At 38.7% G+C, this 24,094-nt stretch overlaps 1 protein-coding gene across 1 annotated transcript in view; it reads left to right on the top strand.

Moving 5' to 3' along the window:
- Window positions 1-24,094, top strand: part of SYN2 (synapsin II) — a 188,873-nt gene that overhangs the window by 149,814 nt on the left and 14,965 nt on the right. The window contains exons 8-10 of the mRNA XM_075762742.1: window positions 1,307-1,381; window positions 5,599-5,701; window positions 17,272-17,421. Coding sequence (XP_075618857.1) covers window positions 1,307-1,381; window positions 5,599-5,701; window positions 17,272-17,421 — 328 coding nt within the window. The remainder of the gene's footprint in view (window positions 1-1,306; window positions 1,382-5,598; window positions 5,702-17,271; window positions 17,422-24,094) is intronic.

The following is a 24,094-nucleotide window of genomic DNA, read 5'->3' as shown; positions in this document are numbered from 1 at the left end:
AGGACCTTTCACCTTGGGGAGTGAAAGCGTGGCTTGAAGCAAACCATCCTTCCTCCTCTAGTCAGTAGTGCTGAGATTACATCAGTGCAGCTGAGGATCTCAAACTAAATACTTGCTAAAAGTCTTCAGGACATTTCTGATTTGGTCACATCTTGCTTCCTAAAAGACACCTGAAATAGTACGTGCTAGTGAATGCCTTTGACAAGTCTGCAATAGAGTTTGTTATTTGCAAGAAGAATTAGCTCTCTGATGCAGAATATGTGCGTAGAGTGGTAACGAACTTAAAATTTTTAATTTGTAAGTACAGACATATAAATAAATACCACTTGAAAAATGAAGTAGAAATCACGAAATAGCCTTATTACTGGGCAAAGTTACCTTACACACAGCACTCAACATGTGCCCTCCCCTCTCACTAGTTTCTCCCACATCACAAAGAATATGGCACCTTACAAGAACTTTATGCTCTAAAATTCAGCTAACTTCATGAGGCTCCCATAGAAAAGTCAACATTCCCTCACAATTGCTACTGACCCTCGTAATTAGGTTAATAGAAAAATGGAGAGAAAACTGTAGCTGCTGCCTAATATACTTTTAATACATTACAGATGTTCCTATTATTTTACTAACTGGAAACACTTCATAATTTGTATCCTTAGCCTATTCCCAGTACAGCATTTAGGTTTCAGAAAACAGTAATCTTCTCAGTCCTGAGGTCTGAGAAAAAAAAAAAAAACCTTTGTATGATTTTATTTTCTTAGAGATTAAATAAAAGATGGTATACTCAAGCCTTGACATAAACTGGAGGATAATCCAAAAGCCAGCTCTAAAACAGATCTGAGATCACTTTGGAGATGGTAAAAAGACAGATATCTTGATTTTCAAGTATTGGGACCTAACTCTGTAGTGGTATGGATTTGAAACGAGAAGCTGAAGCTTCAGTTTCTTGGCATGTGCAGTAATAGTATGTTACAAGCTATTCAGTCCATTTATAATTGATAAAAGCTTATTGCTAACACTTTCACTTAGTTGTAGTAGGGTTTTTTTTAAAAAAGATCTTAAATGAATAAATGGGGAACACAGATTTCACAGCATTGTCATACTTCATAAGACGCCTACAGTGAAATGCGTGTTACTGACAATTGCGATGCCTGTTAGAATTCTTTGCGGTGTAGATGTTCTGTTATAACCTGCCAGATATGAAAAAGGTGTAAATACTGATATAGTATTCATTTGAAAATCAGAGTAATTTAAGAGTGAAAATATAAAACCACTGGCTGTCTTTGTAATATCTTCCCCCTTTCAGGAGAACTTCCATATCTGGAAACTGGAAGACAAACACGGGCTCTGCAATGTTGGAACAAATTGCTATGTCAGATAAGTAAGTCAAGTCTCATGTAAAAGGTAATTAAAAAATTAATGGAATTTTATTTTCAATGAATTTTTTAAAAATCACATTGTTGATGTGCAATCCACAGTAACCACATGTCTCCCATTCCTTTTGGAAAAAACCCTTTGAATTAGATGAAAGAATATGAGCCAAGAGTTTCCCTATGGCTTGTCTCAGAGTTTACTACCCAAACTAAGTAACACCCAAACTAAGTACCAGCCTTAGGTGCTTACGTGCACCCTTGTGTTCCTACATACCTATCTGCACCTAGAAAACTAATGGAATTCCCTTCAGAAAATTCCATTTTTCAGATTCAACGTATCAGTCATCTCCTGTGGTTCGTTTGTCCTCTTTTACCTAACAGTCTTACCCCATGCCACAGTGTTTTAAACTTCCCTCCTTCTACATCACCTATTATAACCAAGCAATCTAGTCTTAACTTTGCCTATCTAAATCATATTTCTCTTTTCTACTTTCAGTCCTACTAAATTGCTTATTTTGCATTTTTGAAATTGCCACTAAACTCTACTGTGAGGCTTTTTACCCCCGTGCTGGGATATACTGAAGCTTATTTCCCTCGTCATCATTCCAGCTCTGTACTTTGGTTTACTGGGCTTTTCTTTTTCTCTCCCATCCTTACACCAGATACTTTTTGCAATGCAGTCAAACACATCCTCCTCACAGTACCATTTTGAAGCTCAGGTCTTCTAATGACAGAACTCTTCTCTCAATACTGCTCATTTGCTCCAAGTTCCTCCACAACATATAGACCTCTTTTCCCTGCAAAATAAACCCCTGAGGCTTTTTGATGGCTATGAATTTTCTTTTGTTCAGCTTCTCTAAAGGTTGCTACCAGTGGAAGCTGAAAAAAACTCTGTACAATGAAAGAGTAATCTAAAAGGTGTTTTAAAGTTGAGCAGTAGTCTTTTTCTGGTGTTTGGTTGTGGGGTTTTTTTTTTAAAGTCTGGAACCTACAACTTGTTCCCTCTTACGAGCTGAAGGAGGCACAAGAACTGAACCATTGCCTGCCCTGAGAAAGGTGGAAACAAGTAAGACGGGAATTACAGCTCCCTGCTGTCCAACCCCTGTCTAGACTGTGTCCTCACTGATCTCCCCTCTGGGGATGGAGTGGAGCCACATTATTTTCTCTTTCTCACTCCCCTCCCACCTTCCTTTTGAAAGTGAGGTTATGCCTTCACTGAGCGGGAAAAGAAAGAGCGTGCTTTAGTGTGTCTAATTACAGTCTGGAGAAACACAGGCACTTTAGTTTTGCCGTAAGGAAAACTAAACAATACCAAGTATGGGTAATGAGTATGAAATGCTAACCGTGCCTCGCTACCTCCCTGTAAATGCTCTATGTGCTTTGCTTCTGCTTCCACTTTTGAATCTAAGATAATTACAACATAACAGGTATTTTCCCATTAAAAAAACACTAGCCAACCAAACAAAACCTCTTTTATGCTGATGAAGAGAAGAGCATAGAGAAGATGGATGTTTTCTCAGAACAGAAAGAGGTATGTAGCACACAGCCACACCGGTTGGTTGATTGCCCACTGAAGTGAACAAAGCAGAGCAAGGAAGAGAAAGGAAAACTGAAGTTTTCTGAGGAGCTGAAGTAGTTTAAGGGCATAGCAAAAGAATCGAATCTGATGCACGTGCATTTCATTTCTAATACATCTCATGAATTAGGAAGAAGTGTTCTGAAAGCAGTGCCTGAACTGACATTGTTGACTGAATACAAATCTTGGTCTAGAAATTCAGAAGAGAAGGAAGAAGGTGGCAGAGGAAGGGACAATGCCGAGGCGGAGAACAAGCGCGTTTCCATGTTCCACGTTCTTGTTGAGCCCTCTGTCTCAGAGAGGCACCGCTCCCCAGACAGGACCGGAAGAAGAGAGACCCGTGCTAATTGTGCACCCCTCCTCTGGCACACCAGCTACTTCATGTCAGACACCTGAGGAACAAGGCTGTATTCAGCCTGTCAGTTCTGAGGCTGCTGCACACTATATTGGCTCTTGGAAATAAGAACCGTGACCTCTTGACAAACCTACTGTGCAAACCTTGGGTTTAAAACGCTACAGGCTAGTCCGTCCAAGACCTCTCTTTCCAAATGTAACTGTATTTTTCCAGCTCTGTGTTTGTTGGCAGCAGATAGACTATTAAAAATACTTTCATGGATCTGATTGATGTTTTGGTATTTTAAAGAAAATGTCTTCTTTCTTTTTTTTTCATATAAAGTCCAGATATTTACTGTAAGAGAAGTTTTGCTGTCCTTGTGACTGTCTAAGATACATGTTGGTATTTTACCGCAAAAAAAAAGTTATTCGTAAGCAAGTGCATGCAAGCAGGCCAGTCAGCCAGTGCATCTACAGATGTCGAAATTGTCAGGCATCCAAAAAAACCTCTCATTTTGGACAAAAAACATGTTTCTCACAGGAAAAAAATTGTTTTTGTTGCTAAAATATTGGCATCAGGATTTTTTCAAACAGTTGTATCAATTCTTTGTATTCTGCTTAAAAGAAAAACTTTTCCACTGGAACAAACTTGATGTAAGAAAATACGAAGAATGTGACCTAATAAGTTTACTTGGAAAGGATGCTATTACTGAAGATATTTATATATGAATAAGACTCTCAGCCCAGCAATGAGTTTCCTTTGATCCCACAGTGAAGCGAAATGCTATGTTTATTACATCCGGTTTTTTGCAATGGAAAATACTATGATGTGGCAAATCTATCATCATGGCTCAAAGGCTGGATCAGGAGAGTGTCTGTAAAAGGAAATAGCTCTCATTTATACTGAAACGCTAGCCAATGAAAGAGAAAAAAGCTTGTGATAAATGGCTGCTTTAAAACTTTGGGGGTTTTTTAAAGCAAAACATGTCCTTCAATCGGTGGGACCGTGATATCTGCCTGTATAACCTGTCAAGATCGTATCATCACCTCCTGGTGCCCATGCACAGCTATGCTATTAGTTAATGAAAGTTCTCAATGCCATTTTGTGTCCTGCGAGTCAATCCTTGCCATTGAGCAAACACACATCTTACATCACCTCAGCACGCTCTCAGCAAAGTATTATGGCTCCCCGTTATGTCACTAACAGTTCCGTGCTTGATCACAGGAATTGCCTCACTCTTTTTCTAGTAAGTCCCACTTCATTCCCTTGTTAGTCAGAAAATCTCTCTGTTCATAGGATGGATAAAGCTCTTCATGCAAGAAAAATAAATCGTATTACTGCCTGTAGAATGGGTAAACTGTTCATTCCTCGGTCCACATTTCTTACCATGAGGTTAGAAATGAAATGGAGGAGTTCTTATGTTCAACACCGTATGAAGCACTAGCTTTTTTTAGGACTTGTAGAATGCCTCAGAATTCTTTACCTTTCTGTTGATTCTACTGTAGTTGTCTATAACGCTACACAAAGAATATTACCCTTGTCAGCATGCTACGTAACTTTTACGTAGTGTCATACATCCGTTTCTCTTGCATCATCTTAAGGGTTGTTTTGTCTTGATTTTTCTTTTGCCTTGTTAAGCGATGTACGTATAAAGATACCATTGCTACTTTGGAATACAGTCGGGTCTGTAATTTAAGAGGGAGACTCTCACTCTAGTTTTCCTGGTAAAAGAATAAAGCCCATCCATAATTAAGTACACTGCCAATCATAATAGACAAGAATCTGTGCGCAGATGAGCAAGTTTGAATTTCACAGGAAAACAGAAGCCCTGTTCCCTACTTTGTAAAACCTCATGGCATCACCAAAGCCACAAAAACTGGTCAGATGATAAATCCCCTGTCCGTGGAGTTCTGCCATAAAGTAGAGCCACAACTAGCAAACTGTACTGGCGTAAGGGCCCTGGAAATGCAGGATGGGATGTAGCTAAACGCTGTTTGTGCTTCAGCATATCTTATCTTCAGGTTACTCACAGTTCAGATGCATGTTTGGACCAGTATAAACTGGGACAGACTCCAGCATAATACTAGTTCAGGACACAGAGCCACAACTTTTCTGGATTCTGCTGGGAAAAGTAGAGTAATCGGGCCAGTATCTCTAAGCCACTATTCTGAGAAATGCAAATTCAGTAGAACTGACTACATAGTGGAAATTCTGACTTTGGAGGAAACATCATATTAATACGTTATTAGGTTTAGCCTATAGAACAACAAAAGCCTGAGGAGATACTCACAGAAAAAATTATTTTTATGAAACAGGTACAAGCTTTGGGTTGACACCTGTTCTGAAATATTTGGTGGTTTGGACATCTGTGCTGTTAAGGCTGTACATGGAAAGGATGGAAAAGATTATATTTTTGAGGTAAGCAATCCCACTCTTTTCAATATATGTTTTATGTTGCAAACACCCAAGTAAAGAACATTTGTGATAGTTACGTGTTGGCTTATTTCCGTTTCAGGAAAGGCTGTGTATTTTTGAGCAATGTTTAAATCGTAATACAAAGCCACATGTCCAAGCTAGTGGCAACACTTGCTGGGAAAAGTAACCAGATATATGGTAATGTCTTCCAGTGTTTGAGGAAATGTACACAAACTACAGAACAAAACCAAATGTGGATGTCACATTTTCCCAACCCTTATGATTTCTTTCCTGAGCAGGCTTACTAGTTTTTCCTGGAAGGTTTATAGATAGCACTATCCCAAGGGAACCCCAGCAAAATTATACCTTTACATGGAAAGGGAAATTAAGAATGAAGTGGAAATAACTTTACTTTTTTCTAGCCTAAATGTTACCTTTAAGATCTGATTCTTCATGAATTAGACATTTTTGCTGTAGATAATTTTGAAAAGTGTAAGCTTCTCATTTACCTTAAATTTATTATGGATAAATGTAACTTTCTGTAGCCATAAACCAAGATATCCTCACTTGCCTATCACGCAATTCAGGATTTCTTCAGCATCTTCCATGTTCTTCGATTTTTATTCAGGAGATAGGCAAGGATCTTCCGAATCTCCCCACTGTAAAAGAGGTTGACGCTTGCTAAAGCAAGAGTATGTTTTCTAAACTGTGGGAGTAATCTGGAGATTATGGATTGATCCTCTCTAGTTATTTGTGTCCATTTATAACAGAAGAGCTTTGTAGAAGTAAAAATCTTTGTCTTGTCACAGCTCTATGTATTTTCTTCACTTTTCACAAATTTGTTTAACACCATTGCAATTGCTAATAATTCCCAAACCAATCAATAGCACTTTAAAGGACTAAGCAGCTTGCAGCATTAAACCTTCAGCAAAACAGAATTAATCCTCCTGCGATGCTGAGGAAGATGTCAAGAAGTCCTGTTTCCTTAGTCTGCCTGGCCAAATCAGAACGTACTGTGTCTTACTGTATCAAAACTAACTGTAGCATAAAATTTAGGATTCCGTACTAAGCCTCCTCTGTTGCTCCTTCATACAGTGCGGTCTTTCCCCTCCCTCTTGATTGCTGCTCCCAAGTAAGCTCCTCTCCAGCAACTGGGCTTCGGCGACCTCCCGTGTGCCATGTAAAGCTTTGCGGGATGCTCTGCAGTTCCATAGCCCCTCAGAGGACGGGTCTCAGCATTTTCCACACACACTCATTGATCTTAATTCATTACATTTGAGATAGTTCATGCTGATTTGGTTGACTTTAACCCAAGAAATTTTGACCCCACAAATTAAACTATGAAATAATGTAGATTATTTTAAGACCTAAGATCTTAGTTATCTTACCTTATAAGGTAATAATTAAAAACTGAAAGTTTATGTGCAAAAAGATACAAAACTAGAGTATATTCTTGTAAGAACTAGAGGTTTCAGACATAAAACAATGGTGTTTCTTATACACGGTAACTAAAGCTGGTCTGAGAAATGACTGGCATCAATCCACGCTACTTAGTCTCTCCTACCGATCTCTTTTATTCCCTGATTTCTTTTCATCCTGCTGTTTCTGTACAAAAATAGTTGGCCCTTTCCTGCTTCTAGTGGAAGTGAAGGATGTCTCCTTTATTTTAACAGTTGTCACTTCTGTGGCATTCCTCAGTTAGCAAATTCCTGCCAGACTAAATGCACTTCATTTTCATTCACTGAACTCGACTGTTTCCACTGAAGTCGGGTCTACAACCTAATTCCTGCATCAGGCCTGGGAGGTCTGTTGGGCAAGAGGGGAAGGGGGAACAGTTTTTTTGAAAATGAAATAGCCAGTGCAAATTATATCATGGACCAACAGAGCACCCCACTTCCTGCTTCTGAAGAAATCCCCTGATCTTCCGTGCCAGATACAGCCGTACTTTTAAACAAAGAGAATTCTGAGAACTGCAGGATACATCAGGAACTGGGTTTAGAAAGCATTTTAAGTAGTGTACGTAATAGATGTTGCAATTAAAGAAAGAGTGGATAGAAGCGTGGTAATTCTTGCTGTTCTACAGAATCAGCTGAATTGTTTGGAAGATAGTAATGCTCATCAGCAAGAATATTTAGAATCTGGATAAGACATTGAAATGTAGATTGTTTGCAAAGTTCACATCCAACAACATCTGTAAAACTTATCATTTCCTAATAAAAAGCCAGCTTACATCAACAGTTACTACACTATAATTTTAACAGTTATTGCACTATAATTCTATGATACAATGAACACCACAAGACCGTCTGCACCAATATAGGAAAAATTTTCGCCTTTTGTGTACTTTCAACATGGGAAAAGAATTGTGCTATTAAAGCTAGCACGTACATGCTGCAATCAAGAACCAGTAGCTGAGCAGGACAATCAGCCCGTAAATACTAGGGTTACACTCCAACCGCAGTCCCATACTGAAACCTACGCTCTCATGTTTTCATCATGATGGTACACCTACTATAAAACTAAATGTTTCTGTATTACACTTTAATTCTGCAGATATGATCTGAGAAGAAGCATACGAATTTCCTAATGTAGGAAATAATGTATGCAGATATGTTCTTCCTGATTCTGCAGTTGGAACATTGAAGCAGTGTAACCACCAGTAGGAAGGCATAGACAGATTTCAGCCAGCTTCCAAGTGATGTGAGTTAGGGTAGAATTCTGCTAAAGTATCCTTCATATCCTCAGCACTCTAGACAGAAATTAACTTCAGAGGGATCTCCTGTAATAAAATTAAAGGATGTTTGGTGACACTGAAGTATAGTTCTAGACACTTAATTTCTGCATACATAAACCTTGTTAAGAAATAAAGAAGTACACAGATCTTTATTACTGTTAGCTTCTTGCAGATGTCTCCCTCGTGGGATGTGCATGCTCCTTTGACCAAGTAAGTCTCAATGTAATAAAAAGCAAGAAATTGCAGTTTAAGTACAGCTTCTCACATTTTATAGCTTTGGGTGCTAAATTTGGGTCCATTTTATAGATTTGGTTCGGTTCCCCAGTGCTAGTTTGTGCATCAGTGTCTTCCTATTTGTATAGCCACCCTAGAGATCTCTAGTCATTTGAACAAGCTGAAGCCAATACTACTATTATTTCCCCAACATTAAGAAAAGTATACACATTTAGTGTACCGTTCATCTTTCCACACTGCTGCAAATGCTATTCCCAGGGGAATTTTGAAGGATGTCCATTTGTGCCTTCTCACTATGCAGTTGAGGGATACCTTCTGCATCCCCAGGAAGAAAATCCAGACCGATTTGTCTGAAGACAGGAAGGACAAAATATTGAAGGTGTAATATTATTCCAACACAATACTACCTCTGTTTTCTGTGAAGCTACAAGGTCTCTGGTTTTCTTAGATGGGGGCTGTAAGCACGTGGTTTTCTAAAAGTCGTTCCCTGGAAGAAATTTTCTTCTCTAGAACAACTTGGTGGTTCTTCTTGTTTCTCCTTTAGTCCAAAGAGCTATCTCTAAACTCCTACTAGGAAGCAATGAACTAAAGAATCACTTAGCTAAAAGGAAGGGTTGTCAGGTTGATCAGGAGGAAGGCCAAGTTACTATTCTGTATAACAATCTTAGCTATTCATTTAGTGTCTATTCTTTTCATCTCAATTGGAATACTCAGCTTCCAGGCATCACCATGCCAGAAACTATCTGTAGAAACAAGAATTTTATTAACACATCATTGCAACACACAGCTTTTTAACTGTCTCACCAATTCTTGCTAATAAGACATCAAATTAAGGTTCATTAAACTTCTGAAATAGAAGACAGACTTGTAATCTTTCCCTTTTCAAATTAATACGCCTGTAGTTTTAATCTAGAAGGAACAGATACTTAAGCATTGTTCATGTTTCTGACTCCAAAGAATATTATTTTTCGTGATTCATTCTTGGAAAACCAAACCTCTGGGAAGCTAAACAAAAGCTCATATCATGATGATGAATGCAGTAAAAGAGAACAAATGTAACAGAATCCTTTAAAGTGGCCTCACGGGCAGTCTCCCAAATTTTGCTCAAAATTGAATGGGTGGGTGGCTGCCGCAGGTGTCTTATTTCTACTTGCTTATTTTTACCCTAAGCTATATTAAAATTAGCTTCCAAGTCTTTATAACCTAGAAAGATGCAAACTGTTTGGATTTTGGAAAGAATATTTTCTGCCACTGTAAGCCAATATAAGAAATTAAGAAACAGAATTTGATGGTTTTTCTTTTTTTTTTTTAAATCTTGGTGTAACAGACACCGTTCCTGAAGGTGCTGCAGTCTGTCAAAGTCCTAGAACATATACCAGAGTATATATACTGTGTAAGGTGTAGAGCACCAGCATAAGGACGCTCTTTTGCAGACATCCATATTCCCATATTCAGTGTCCTGAATAATATTGGCCAAAGTACGCGAAGGAATACATCAGAAGGGAGCACAGGCAGAAGAAACCTGGACCTCCTGCAGGAGTTGTGCACAATTTTACTTACAGTTGTGCTTTCTAGGAAATGCCAGCTATACTATTCAATCTACGATTCAGAGCTATGCTACTAACTATGGCACGAGGTTACTTAGCACGAGCCCCTGATACTGTACTTGCAAGTGCTCAGAAGCTACGCTTCCTTATTCTTCTATCTTAATCATAGACATTTCCAAAATTCAGCACCAGAGACTGGACAAAGATACGAAAATATATTCTGTTAGTAATATTTGGTAATATCCTTGTAAGTGGTGTATCACAAATCATAGACATATTTAGAATTGAGGTCACCTACTCCACCCTTCTGCTCAAAGCATGGCTAACTTCAGAGTTGCTCTGACCCTATCCTAAAAAAAAATGAGAGGGACTTTTGTTTCTACCATGTTTGCCAATATTGTAGATAGAAGTCTCCTATAATAAACAGATTTTTAAAAACTCCCTAGAAACAGAACTTTATCTCTAAATCATGTGATTTGGCACATAAATATGTGCAGGAGTGGCAAATAATAATGGTCATGATTTTTTTACATACTGACGTGGTATTCCTTCCATCAAAGAATAATCTCTCTTCAGGTTAGTAAGGGACCTAAAGCCAGCTGTAATAGTTGAGAAAGTCAGAAGTCTCTCATAATTTACGATCTGGTACTATAAGAAGTTTTGAAGTCTAAAATTACTCGTTTGTTGATATAACTAAGTTATAATTAAGACCACATCTTTCTGTGAAGATTCATATTTCCAAAACAAGGAGCGTTCCTACATTTCCTAATAGGACTTCATATAACTTAATTATTCCTAATAGGACTTAATATAACTTAATAAGAAATGGCTAAGCAGGTACAACTCTAGAAAAAACTAGCCTTTTTAATTAAGATTTTTTCCAAATTTCTGATGCATTAGTGCTGAATTCATTAATGCATATGTGGGTTTCATGTGATAGAAATAATTCACTTTATTCAATGAACTCTTCTGGGCCTTTTTTTACATTTTGGAAGTAACAGATTTAATCCATTGAAATTTTCCAGACACCATTCCGGAAATAATGACATCAGCCGTTCTTTTAGACAAAAAAGTAAAGTAAAGCGTATCTAGAGACATAGTTAATGGAGAAGGTGAATTTGTTTTGCTAGGACACTAGTTTTCAATTGAGTGGAGCAATAATTATTAACCTGTGTGAATAATGTTAATAATTTGGTTTCCATCCTAAGAATAATTATTCACTAATATTACTTTCACATAATATTTATGTTTACTGTATCTGTTGTCAAAATACCTGTAACTTTTTAAATTAGCAACAATAGCACTTCTTATGTGTGACCATCTTAATGCTTTCTTTTGTTCATAATGAACCATACTTTATTAGTAGGGCAGTGAACACAGGTAAAATTCATTGTGATGTTAGCTTAATTGTTATTTTGTAGATTAAACCAATCCCTTCCACATATTCTCGTCAAAGTGCTTGAATTTTTCTCAGATATATTAACTGCATTTTCTAGATATTTTTTAGACTTTTTTTAATCTACTACATTTGCATGAGCTTGCAACATACAAATTCAGCTTCATCCATCAAGTTTGAATGGACATAGAAATCGTTTGCTTGGTTTGTTTTCATTCCAGATTAAAACAAGACCATATAAATTTGTCTGTAGGCACTGGATCCTTCATCTCGGAATGCTTGATTCACTTTTCCAGCTGTTCTTTCTTTTTCTGCAAATGTTGTTCTTCAGCCACTACAGGAGGGACTGTAAAAATTTCCTAGCCGTCACCACTGATTTTCTGCTGTACTATCCCCTACCGACCTCTCAGGTGTGGTTACATTTCCAATTGCAAATTATTCCTGCATCTGCTATAGAGACCTCAGGGAAAGCCCCGTGATTACTTCATATCCAGTCACTCCCTTCCTTCTCAGAAATCACACCATCTCTTCTTACGTCCCGTTCAGTCTTAAATGACCACCTCAAACTAATAGTTTTCCTTAATGTCAGTTACTTTCCCCAAATTTAGAACTCTTAAATTAAAATCTGTATCAGCCTCTGCCTTTACAGTCAAAATTTTCACCGCAATTGGAGACATCCAGGTCCCACAGAAACAACACAGAAGAATAACACATTCATTCTAAAGCAACAACACAGTCCCGCTTCTCTTATTCACAGACCAAAGTAAATGTTTTTTCTCACTCCTCACACTCCTGAGCACGGACCTTCGAAATTACCTGGATTCACAATGAAATTAATTTCTCCTCGCTCTGCATTTACCAATTATCATATCTTCTCCTCTCATTCATAGGTCTTTTTCCATCGGAAATCCACACATCATTATTCTGTCAGACTCCTTGGGCACTTCTGACTTGCAAGCCCTCTAGCCGTTCCTTCATACTCTTGTATTTCAGGATCCTGACAACCGCCTTTTTCTTCTGCCATATCGACAGAGTTCTTTACCTTTGCCCTTCCCTTAACCTCCACAACTCCGTCCTTCCCAGCACCGTTTGGGCTGGTCTCCATAGAGCTCGAAGCCAGAGATCTTTCTTGATCCTTTGGTGGTAAACATCTTAGGTAATGGAGAACTGCGTCTGGCAAGTGGCAGTCAGAGTAGCTGCTCCTTCAGCCATGATGATCCCTTTGCAATTACTGATATCTTATAATTGCACTGGCTCCTTTATTAATCCCATCCCGTTTCCTTTCGTATTCACCAGAGTTAAACAGCGTTTCTCTTCTCTTTCTTGCCAGTCTCTGTCTTGCAGCCCAAATTTCAAATATTTGCCTTATCCACACTAGCAGTGGAGGGCACAGACTAAAATATTCACTGAAAGGTCATATCACTGAAAGTCAGTGTTTTGTTTCATCACAGTATTGTCTTGACTTAAACGTTTCTGCTGCTACTGCTAAATATACACACTCAGTCTCTTACAGTTTAATACGAAGATGTGTTAAGTGCATTTGAGAATATGGTTTCTGGGTGGTAAGAGAAATTGTTCCCATAGAATTGGTTACTGAAATGCATATAAATTACAGATAGAAGTGATATGAATTAAGTGACCGTAATTCATAGTGACCCGTGTTTTTACTGGCATCTGCGAAAGTAACATATTTGACTTTATGAATTACAGATGTCTTTTTTTCTATGAAATCCTCTTACTGGGAAACTCCAATATTTTAAATAGCTGAAGTAGGTACTGAAAAAAAAAATAATGGCTGTGTTGAAATTATATTTTAAAACTAGCACAGGCTGTAAATAGACTATTTATAAACAGGATGCTTTGTGTATGTTTAAACTTTGTCAAGTCCGCTAACGTGGGGGAAATGCCAGCGTGACATTCCTGTTAGTCATTCACGGGTTTTAAAAACTGTCAGCATTGCCCAAAATATTTTTAAGTCTTAAGATACATTTATATAAAACATGACTGATTTCTGATAACTGTCATTAATTATTTTACTAGGAAGGAAAACAGACTGCATTCTCTTAAAGAAAAAAAAAAAAGACAACAAAACCCACCCTGTAAAGTATTCACCTTGATCTTAGCTGCTTTGCCAAGGAACAGCAGAAGCAGCTCTCTTAGGAAAGTTAACTTCTCTCCTTGAGAGTCACCGCGGCGGTTACACCGAGAGGGGAGCAAAGCCTCTTCTTAGCAGGCAGGGGCATGGCCGGGCGGAGATGCGGTGCTGGGGACCCTCCAGCCCTTCGCTCTCAGCAGTGCACGTGGTAAGAGCCCCTCCGGCCTCCGGCCAGCTCTGACCTCTGCCCACCCACGTGGCCTCGCAGAGTCCCGTCAGGCATTAAACTGAGCAGCGTCCTGCAGCTGAACCGCTGTTAAACCTTGCTGATCTTTTACATTTCACTTTGGGATCAGTAGTTTTCTTGATAATCCAATGCCTTTCCTTCTCTTTTTACCACTTTGGCTCCTGTCTTTGTACTTCAGGAAAGCACCAGAACACATTATAGCTTATCATCATTCGGGACTTGGCATCTGACTCAGTACTTGTTCAGTGTTAGGTTCACCGTATCTTTGGCCGACAACATTTGTTAAGTATGGCAACAAACAAAAGGGGGTTTAATGACATCAAAACCTGTCCAAGTGACAGAAGATTGTCAAGGCCAAATGGCCATGGTTTTTAATGTCATATGCGTTTGAATCTGCCTCAGTATATGAATAGGGCAGCAATGCTTAAAATACTGTCTTCAGGAAACGTAAGATCTTCTCTACAGAAGTGGGCATGAAGTTTTGAGCAACACCTCAAGGCTTCTTTGTTTATCCTTAGCCAGAGAATTACACTTTTCCCACATGTTCTGGTAAACATGGCAATATCTCTGTTATAGAAGTATTTAAAAATAGAAATTCAGTCAAAATCCAGTACTCCAGATCTTAATCCTCTCTAATCCTTTGGCAGGATCTTCTTTTAGGCAATTTGCTTCACAGTCATTCCAAGTTGGTTGGTTTTTTTTTCATGTAAGTGGATGGTAAACAAAGTGAGCTTTTCTTTGCATACTTGTGAAACATACAACCGTTGCTTCTGTGGTTGGGTAAGAGGGGAGTAACATACACCCAGTAGTGAGAGGGGCAACATTTTCAAAACTGTCATTAATGCCTGCCTTCCAGGGGGGGCAGATTTTTAGACCACAGACATAACTCCCTCTCTGAAAATCAGACGTTTTGCAGCGGACCACCAAACATCCAGTCTGTTTCACGCTGACATCAAGACATTCTAACACTCAGTCATTATTAACATTTTAAAGTCCTGGCCCAGGTATCTGGCACATACGGTTGCCTCATCCCTCCAGGCGTGTTACTCTTGCAAGAAAAAACTCATGATAAAATGAAGTGGAACTTTAAGTGTTACAACAATTTTAAGAAATACCAATAACTCAGCGGAAGTGAATACTAAAGTAAATCCAGAAAAATTTTGTATTTCAAGAGCTACGCAACCAGCTGGACTACATTTTACCCATTCAGGAATATGGGTTCACTACTTTGCTCTCAATTAATTAAAGACATTGGTTATATTCCACTTAAAAATATGTTTATTAAAAAATATGGTAAGTTTTATAGAAACTTACTGTGTAATTATTAAGCATTTCTGCAATACTGTTGATGTGGCCCAAGAGTGGAAAAAAAATCATTAATTTCTTAGGAAACGTTTGCTCTGGATTTCAGTTATCATTTCATTGTGTACTTTGGGGTTATTTTAAAGGCTTTTAGCTGTGAGGAAGCTTAGAGGAGACATGCTAGATCTGAAAATCCCAGAAAAATGTTGCTGACATTTTGGTTGCCAACACACAGTGCCAGTGTCTCTTGTAAATGGACAAACAGAAGAATAATGTAAATGCTTTTGGGCTTCAAACTAATCTCATTATTAGAACAAAGTAGTCTTTTGTCAGCCTCAGTAAGAATTTCTATAGCACAGTATTTTGAAAATCCTCAAGTTTAGGTAATATTATTTACAATGCAGCTCATTCCCAACTGCTGTGAAAGATGAAAGATTATATTCCAGAGTTATAATGGACACGCATGTTCTTTTAAATCCAAACATCTCTTTAAATACCCAATTTGTGTGTCTAATTCCTAGAAGCACCTGAATATCTAAAAGAAGGAAGGTAAAACTGTGCTCTTTGTCTATAAAGGAGATAAAGTGTCGTGTGGGGGTTGCTGGATAAAGAGTTTTGTTGTCCCCACTATAGCCCCTCCACCTCAGGAGGGATCCATACAGTGCAGATGCACTAGCTTTATGCTCATGGGTCTGATCCCTGTGGCACCCCTACAGATAACAAAATTCTTCCACCTTGTAAATATTTGCAGAATCAGGTCTTATCACAAAATTTCAGTATCTTCCCTTCAACTGCACAAGCTGGGTAACTAACAAAAATAGCTCAAGGCAACAGCCTACAGCAGAATGCCCACTTGAAGAGACGAGAATCAGCCTCCCTAGCCAAAACAGCCCTGCCTCCCAGCAGCAGCGCTCCCCTTCTAGTCCTTTTGCAAGAGGTCGGATAGGAGCGAGGGCGGTTTAAGGTCTTTCTCTGACCATTAGCACTTAAGAGTTGCCTGTGGCAGCAAGAGTCCTCCAGCACTCTTTTGACTCTGTTGAACCTATTCAGTCTTGTTCCATTTACCTGCAGTAGAGAAGGAACCTCAGAAGCCAAAGAGGCACAGGAAGGTGCGCTTTTGGAAGTACTAAAACACCCCCATAAAACTCACCGATCCTTCTGCAGTTGTGCAAAACCCGTGAGGATCCCTTACCGATGATTCTTTCCTTCTCTATTCCCAGCAGAGCGTAATATTGTGCCTAGGGCGTGATTTGCCTACACTAGTGAGAAATCTTGCGTGAAATTTGGCGGCTGGACAGCTTTTCACGGACTGAAAGTTAGATGGACACAACTCAGTGTGTACAAAGAATCTAACTGGGTCAGATATAATGACATCCACACAGTACGTTATCGCTAATGAACTGCTTTATCCCTGACAGCCTCTTATTAATGCTATTGTTTGTATTGTCACCTGTGATCCATACCGGTGAGAAACAGCAGGACGCAGGGCTGCAGGTGGCACACCTTCACCTTTTTCTGAATAGCCTTGCTAGAAAAAGGATTGTAGTTTCTCAAAGTGAATTAAATCCTTTTATTGTTGAAATAAGAATGTCCAGTGCCATTGTGAATAATAGTTGGGGTTATTACATTACGCTTTTATTTCCCCCGAAACAAACGCCGATGCGCCTAAAGTAGATACGCTGTAGAAATAACAAATATCTGTAGAAATAACAAATATTCTGTAGAAATAACAAATGTTTATAACCCACCGACGTGACTGAATTCAGTATTAGTTTTATTTGTCTGAATTAAATAATTGCTGAACAGTTAGCCTGCCCCATGGAGAATGGAAATGTACACATTTTTATTTGCCTCTCTGATACCCTGCTTTCTTTGTAGAAATTCTTACTTCTTTTTTGCATCAGCTGCACTGCAGCCACACTACTTACAATTAAGTAAAGAGATGACCTGACATTCTACACGGATGTGGAATAAGGACTTTGGTGCCCTATCACTAGCAGATGTATTTTATTTCACAGGTCATGGACTGTGCAATGCCTCTGATTGGTGAGCATCAGACTGAAGACAGGCAACATATAACTGATCTAGTCGTAAGCAAAATGAACCAAATGTTGTCCAAAACTTCTATACCATCTCCTCAGAGACCCACTGCCACTCAGCAGCCTCAGGTAGGAAGCTTTTGAGTTTAAAATAGACTATCTTGTTTTATTACTTTATTATTTTAAGCTTAACTTTAAGCTTAAAATTTTCCTCTGGAAAACTATGCAGACATACCCTGAACTACAAGGATTCAGGAAGTTATCAACATGGTTTATAGGTTTGTCATGTTTAATGAGATTACCTCCAGATACAAACAAGTAGCGCAAGTATTGGTGTGATTTTACCAGTAAACTGTGGATTCGGTGAATTACCAGGCTCTGTCTTGTTTCCTTTCAGTTACATCTGTATAAAATATCATGGAAATAATAGGAAGCACTGTCATAGACAATCTTTGCTCTGAGGATGTCAGAAAGAATACTAAGACAATAGTTCTTGTTGTTCTTGTGAGAAATGAAATTACATGATAATTTTTTTTTATGTGCTGCAATTAATGAAAATGCCTTTCAAACCTAGGAAACTCCTGAAAGATGTTTAGCGTACTAGAAAACTTGTGTCAAAGATTGCAAATGGATGCATTTCACTTATTTTGTCTTACATGGCGTGACAGTTAAAGTGTGGGGATGCAGAATTCTGCCCCTGGCCTTGCTACCTTTCAGCCTTTGGAAATCTTCGTTGTGTTTCCATTTCCATGCTTACAAATTGTGAAGTTTATTTTATTGATGCTTTAAATAACTTCTGAGAGTGTGGTATTTTTGTGAAAGTCTCTTAAGAACATAAACGTTTTGCCTCTAAAGTGGAGAGATACAGATTTGATGGGTGGACTGTCGGATGGATAAGAATTGACCGGATGGCCATGTCCAGAATTACAGTCAACAGCTCAATGTTCAAATGGAAACCAGTAACAAGTGGTGTCCCTCAGGGGTCTGTACTGGGACCACTACTGTTTAATATCTTCGTGAATGGCATCCGTAGTGGCACTGAGTGCACCCTGAGCAAGTTTGCAGATGACACCAAGCTGAGTGGTGCAGTCTGTACCCTAGAGGGAAGGATGCCATCCAGAGGGACCTGGATGGCAGGGTCCTGCACTTGGATCGTGGCAGTACCCCAGCATCAGCACAGACCAGGTGATGAATTGGTGGAGACCAGCCCTGCAGAAAGGACGTGGGGATACTACTGAATGAAAAATTGGATATGACCTGGTAATGTGCGCTTGCAGCCCAGAAAGCCAACCGTGTGCTGGGCTGCATCACCAGCAGCGTGACCAGCAGGTCAAGGGAGGGGATTCTGCCCCTCTACTCTGCTGTCCTGAGACCCCCCCTGCAGTGCTGCGTCCAGCTCGGGGGTCCCCAGGACAAGACAGACATGGAGCTGTTGGAGTGAGTCCAGAGGAGGCCACCAAGATGCTCAGAGGGCTGAAGCATCTCTGCTATGGAGACAGGCTGGGAGAGTTGGGGTGGTTCAGGCTGGAGAAGAGACAGCTCCAGGCAGACCTTATTGTGGCCTTTCAATACTTAAAAGGGGCTTATAAGAAAGATGGAGAAAGACTTTTTACCAAGGTCTGCAGTGACATGAAAGGGGTTTTAAACTGAAAGAGGGTAGATTTAGATTGGATATCAGGAAGAAATCCTTTATGATGAGGGTGGTGAGGCCCTGGCACAGGTTGCCCAGAGCAGCTGTGGCTGCCCCTGGCTCCCTGGCAGTGTTCAAGGCCAGGTTGGATGGGGCTTTGGGCAACCTGGGCTGGTGGAGGGTGTCCCTGCCCATGGCATTGAACTAGATGATCTTTAAAAGGTCTGCTCTAACCTGAACCATTCCACAATTCTATGACTCTCTGAAAAGTGCTATATAAATGCTAAATAGCATCTTTCGTGTCTTCCTAGCTAGGCAGCAGGTCTGATCAAGAGCAGCATTATCAGCTACAACTTTCATGTACTTCTTTTAATATACTGAAGGAATAAATCATGACGATACATTCTGACCATAAACTATTATGGACTGTATTGCTGCTCTAGACCAGCGCAGTTCCATGGTAATCAGCTAAGCAACAGAGTAAGCCAAACTGTAATACAGGAATTACCAAGCCTAAATCAAGAATCTATTTTTACTCCCAGTAGGCTCCACACCAGGTAAACAATTTGAAAACAATTTTGTGGCATACCTCAGACAGACTAGTTCTTGAGGCAGAATGACTAATTTGTTCTTCAAATATATCATCATGCTTTAAGTTATAAAAATACACCATCCCACATAAAAAAGTAGTGTGGCTTCTATTTATATTACAGCCACTTGAAACTAAGCACAAAATTGTTTCAACCACGGAACCACATACAATGGAGAAGTTTCCATCCAACATGACTCAAGTCCATTGTAAAGAGCACTAAAAAAGAAAGACAAGAAGGGGAAAAAATAAATAACCTTATGCCAAGATATAGTTTCTTTTAGGACTAGTAAATTAGCCGTATATTAAAATGAAGCAAAGAGTGAAATTTGGAGTTTCCCAGAGCATACGAGTCAACATAAAACAAAATTTACAACAGTAATAGACATTATTGTACCATGAATAGATTCACAGTCATTTAGAGCACTTGATATTTCACATTTTGGGGAAAATGTAAGGTCATGGGTAGGCATGCTTCCCTGGATTTTGAAGAAGAAGGAGGAATGTTTATGATTACTGATGTCACTCAAAGAAACTGGGTATCTGTGGTATGTAAATAAAGTTTTTACTCATTTCCAAAGAAAAACTGCCTACATAAGTCCAGAATGAAAACAGGACACGAGGAAGATTTTAAGAAAGGTCCTAAATTCCTCAGTCATTGCTGTCACTCATCATGTCCATGAAACGGGTTTTTCCACTCAAACAAAAAAGTTTGGATGAATCCAAAGGTAGTATTTGCTGGTTAGATGTCTAAGTTTAGGTTACTGAAGAATCCAGCTTTTGCTAATAGCAACAGGATGTTATTCAACATTAATTATCTTCCTTTATCCTATCCTTAAATTAAAAGGATCAATTAAAGTTGACCAAAGCCAGAGATAACCCTTCAGAATATTTGCAATGTTTGTTAGTTTTCCTCTCAGTTAATCAGACTCTGCTTCCTTAAAATTTGCCTTGTCATATTATCCACCAGTTTAGGACAGATAGAGGGGATCTGAATTTCTACAGAAGGTGCTATTTGCAAATACCCATTCATCTTACCAGCTTTAATGGAAAATCGTGAAACAGATCTATAGTATTTAAAACAGGTATCACCTCCTGTGTAGTTAATTTTTAGCTAGGTTGTTTTCCTAAGAATAAAATCAGTCTGTTAAAACAAGCTGTCCCTTTCATCTTTGAATAGTCTTCTCCTTTTCTAATCTGAGAAATTATTTCCTAATCTTGAGAAATGCAGTCCATTCATTCGCGGGGCAGGGGGATACTGCATATTTCTGCAGGTCATATAAAATGCAAAACCAGTAAGTTATCCCAAATCAACTATGCGCATATGTATGTGTGGTCTTAGAAACCAAAGGAATATAAATATCAGAGTAAAACGTGTGTTTTGCTACTTCTGCTTTTAAATGAACGGTTTACAGGCAATAGTACAGCTATAGATGTGCCATGTTTTGAATTCCCTGATTATCTACATGGGTTTTTAAAAATCATTTATAATCTACCCACTACTGTGGCATTGGGTGCATCGTACATAAAAGAATGCTTCAATTTAGAAATGCCCGCAATGGTCAGTACTATTCCAATTAACCATCCATCAGAAAACAAACCAATGATTAGGAAAATAAGTCTTTGTTTAGAGCTGCGCAGCCAAATCTTGATGGAAATGATTGGCCTTGCAATATGTTCTGAAGGCCAACAAAGTGCTCCCTGTCAGAGAGCCGGAGGGAGCAAATTCCGAAGGCAGGGACCTCAAACAACTGCCTCGCTTGTGTTGAAACCTCAGAGGTGCAGATTCTGTGATTCTTGAACACATTAAATCTATAATCTGCCATTTTTTTCTGTTCAGTGTTTACCTCAGAGAGTCCGTATGCACTTTGACAGCCATCGATGACTACAAACAAAATCTAAATAGTTATTCTTTGCCACTTGCACTGTCCGTCTGCCTGGAAGCTCTTTTACATCGTAGTCCCTAGTAACCAAATGACTTTTCATATTAAAATACTTACTGAGTTATTGTTGTGGCTGAAAGGGAGATCAGGCAGCAGCAAGATGCCTTCCTAAAAATACTGGCAGAGAATCTAAAACCTTGTCCTCAAAACTCGTAAGGAACAATGACAAATATTGCTGGGACGTAACTACGTCACAGAACACTGAACACAGTCCCTTTCAGAAGCCATCCTTACCCCTGTCACCTTAAAACGATTTTTACAAGTCATTTCTGCAATACTGGAGGTTCGCTCCAGAGTGAATGCCCCTTTTCCTGCAGTGAGGTTTGGTTATTTGCATCACAGCGACATCTTGTGACTCCTTCTCTTGTGAGAGAACGGATTTTGAGAGTTGCATATTATTTAATATTCCAGCGCATTAGAGAAGCTGTCTCACACTAAACAAGAAATTGGGTATGCATTTTACAAATACTAAATGCTCCCTGTTCAAAAATTTCTCACAATGTTATTGTAATGTATTTATTTCCTTTATTTTCATTATTTTAATATGGAACATATTTTAATGTGCTGCCTTAATGCGTACGTATATATAAGTGTATATATGCACACACAATGTTTAGCTGTGCGTATTTGGAAGAGGAGATGCTTATTTTAATCAAAGGGGTTTTAACCTTTTTAGTTATTTTATGTTTGTGAAAATACAAGAAAAACAGCTCTTAGCCTTTTAGATCCTAATATAAATGTATGGAATTAAGAAAAGCAGAAGAAAATAAACACGTATGGACCCTGAGCTCACCACATCCTGGTAAAAGGCCACATTTGAGGCACACTCCATTCCAGCAAAATTTACAACAGTCAAGTTTATTTATCACAAGTATAAAATGATAGCTTTTTTTTTTTTTCCGCCCGACACCAAGGCTGTTCTGTCCAGCTTTGAATAAGACACCTATTCAGGGCAGATACTGTGTTCTTCATAGAGGTGACAGAGATCACAACAGAGGCAGAGACTCAGACTTTTAACTGCTGGGTGAAGGATGTCCATATAATTACACAAAGCTTGATTTATTTTGAGCATTTGAACTTGATGTTCAGGTATTGTAATATATTAAAAACAAAGTTCATGCAGGAAAAGAAATCCCAAGGGGTTTTTTTTTTATTGACAGGAATTAAAAAACAGTGGGATGCCATATACAAATGTTGAGCAGAGATTTTACTAACAAATTGATCATGAAAGTTAAGATAACCTATTTTGAAATACTTCCTAAGATCCTGTACCAGTAGATGGAGTAATTAGTAAGGGTGGTACGTATGTATTGCTCAATTCTGTTGCTTATTTAGTCTCACTCATCAACAGAAGTAACAGGTAAATAGCTTGCTGGATACTTGCTAGTGATAAATGTCTACATAAACGCTTTTGGTGGTTAGCTGTGAATGTAGCCGTTAAATGAGGATGATTAAATCAAAACACTAACAAGTGCTTATCTTTCTTAGCTTGTTTGGAAATGATGTGCCAAGAGCTAACCAAATGTGCCTTTACAGTGCCCTTCTGAAGGGATCTGATGACGTTTAGACTGTAAGAGAGAATTTACTAAGGGCCATATATTAAAGGTTTGGGATTATTTGGTCAGAATTTCTACTGACATCAACAGAAATTTGTCCAAATGAAATAAAAGCTTTCAGGTTGTGGCCTGATATTATTATTTTTTTATTTCTGAATACTCTATATTGAATGCTCATCACCAGCAGTGTACCTGGAAAAGCACATGATCCCTGCAGACAAGCCGAGCAAAGCGTGGTAAGAGAAGGAGTTGCTCACAGAAATACTCGTTAGAAGAGCCAGAAGGAAAAAGCTTCACAGGCAACCTGAGAGTCCTTTCAGGACCAGGATGATGAGGATTACTTCAGTTGTCTGTAGGATATAGTGCTATAGCCTTAATGCTAATCATTTTATACTATAGGAGGCAACAAAATGCTAGCTAAAACTGAAAAAGGTAACGAGTATCACTAGTTAATAGATACTTTTCCTTGTTTATTTCAAACATAACAAAAATACTCTTCTCTTTTTGTCTTCATTCACACAACAAAATGAGGCTTTTGTTAACTTTTTTGTTATCTTCTGCCAGATGATCTTCTGATCATCTCACAATCTGCCAGTTGTATTGGCAGAAGCAGACGCTATCTTTGACAATTCTGAAACTCCATGGTGACTACCCTCAAGAACAAGGAAAACATTTAATTTTTTCAGTAATCATGAGCCCACCCCTATAGATGAGCCTTTATAAGCACTTAGTAGACTTCTATGAGAAATAGCTTTCTTGTCCCACAGGCATTTTTGGGGAGATTTCAAAAATGTCCTTATTCCATTATAGAGCAAAAACCCAGCCTTTTTGAAGTGAAAACAAGGAAAGCAGTAATCCCATCGTTACAGAACAGGCAATAGCTGCCATATACACAAATAGAAAAGGAAAGTCTCAGTTAGATCTCTCTGCTTTGTCTTAATGCTATAATTACTATCATATAACATCCTTTTGATTTTTTATTTTATCTTATTTTTCATCTATTTTTACTCTCTGATTTTGTTTATTTAAGCTGAACCTAATAGAAATATCTTTTTTTTGGAGGCTTTTCCTTGGTCTCCTTTCC

This window comes from Balearica regulorum, chromosome 10, assembly GCF_011004875.1.
Source record: "Balearica regulorum gibbericeps isolate bBalReg1 chromosome 10, bBalReg1.pri, whole genome shotgun sequence".
NCBI classification, from domain to species: domain Eukaryota; kingdom Metazoa; phylum Chordata; class Aves; order Gruiformes; family Gruidae; genus Balearica; species Balearica regulorum.
Note: the sequence above shows the minus strand (reverse complement) of the source record. Positions and strands in the feature narration are given on the sequence as shown.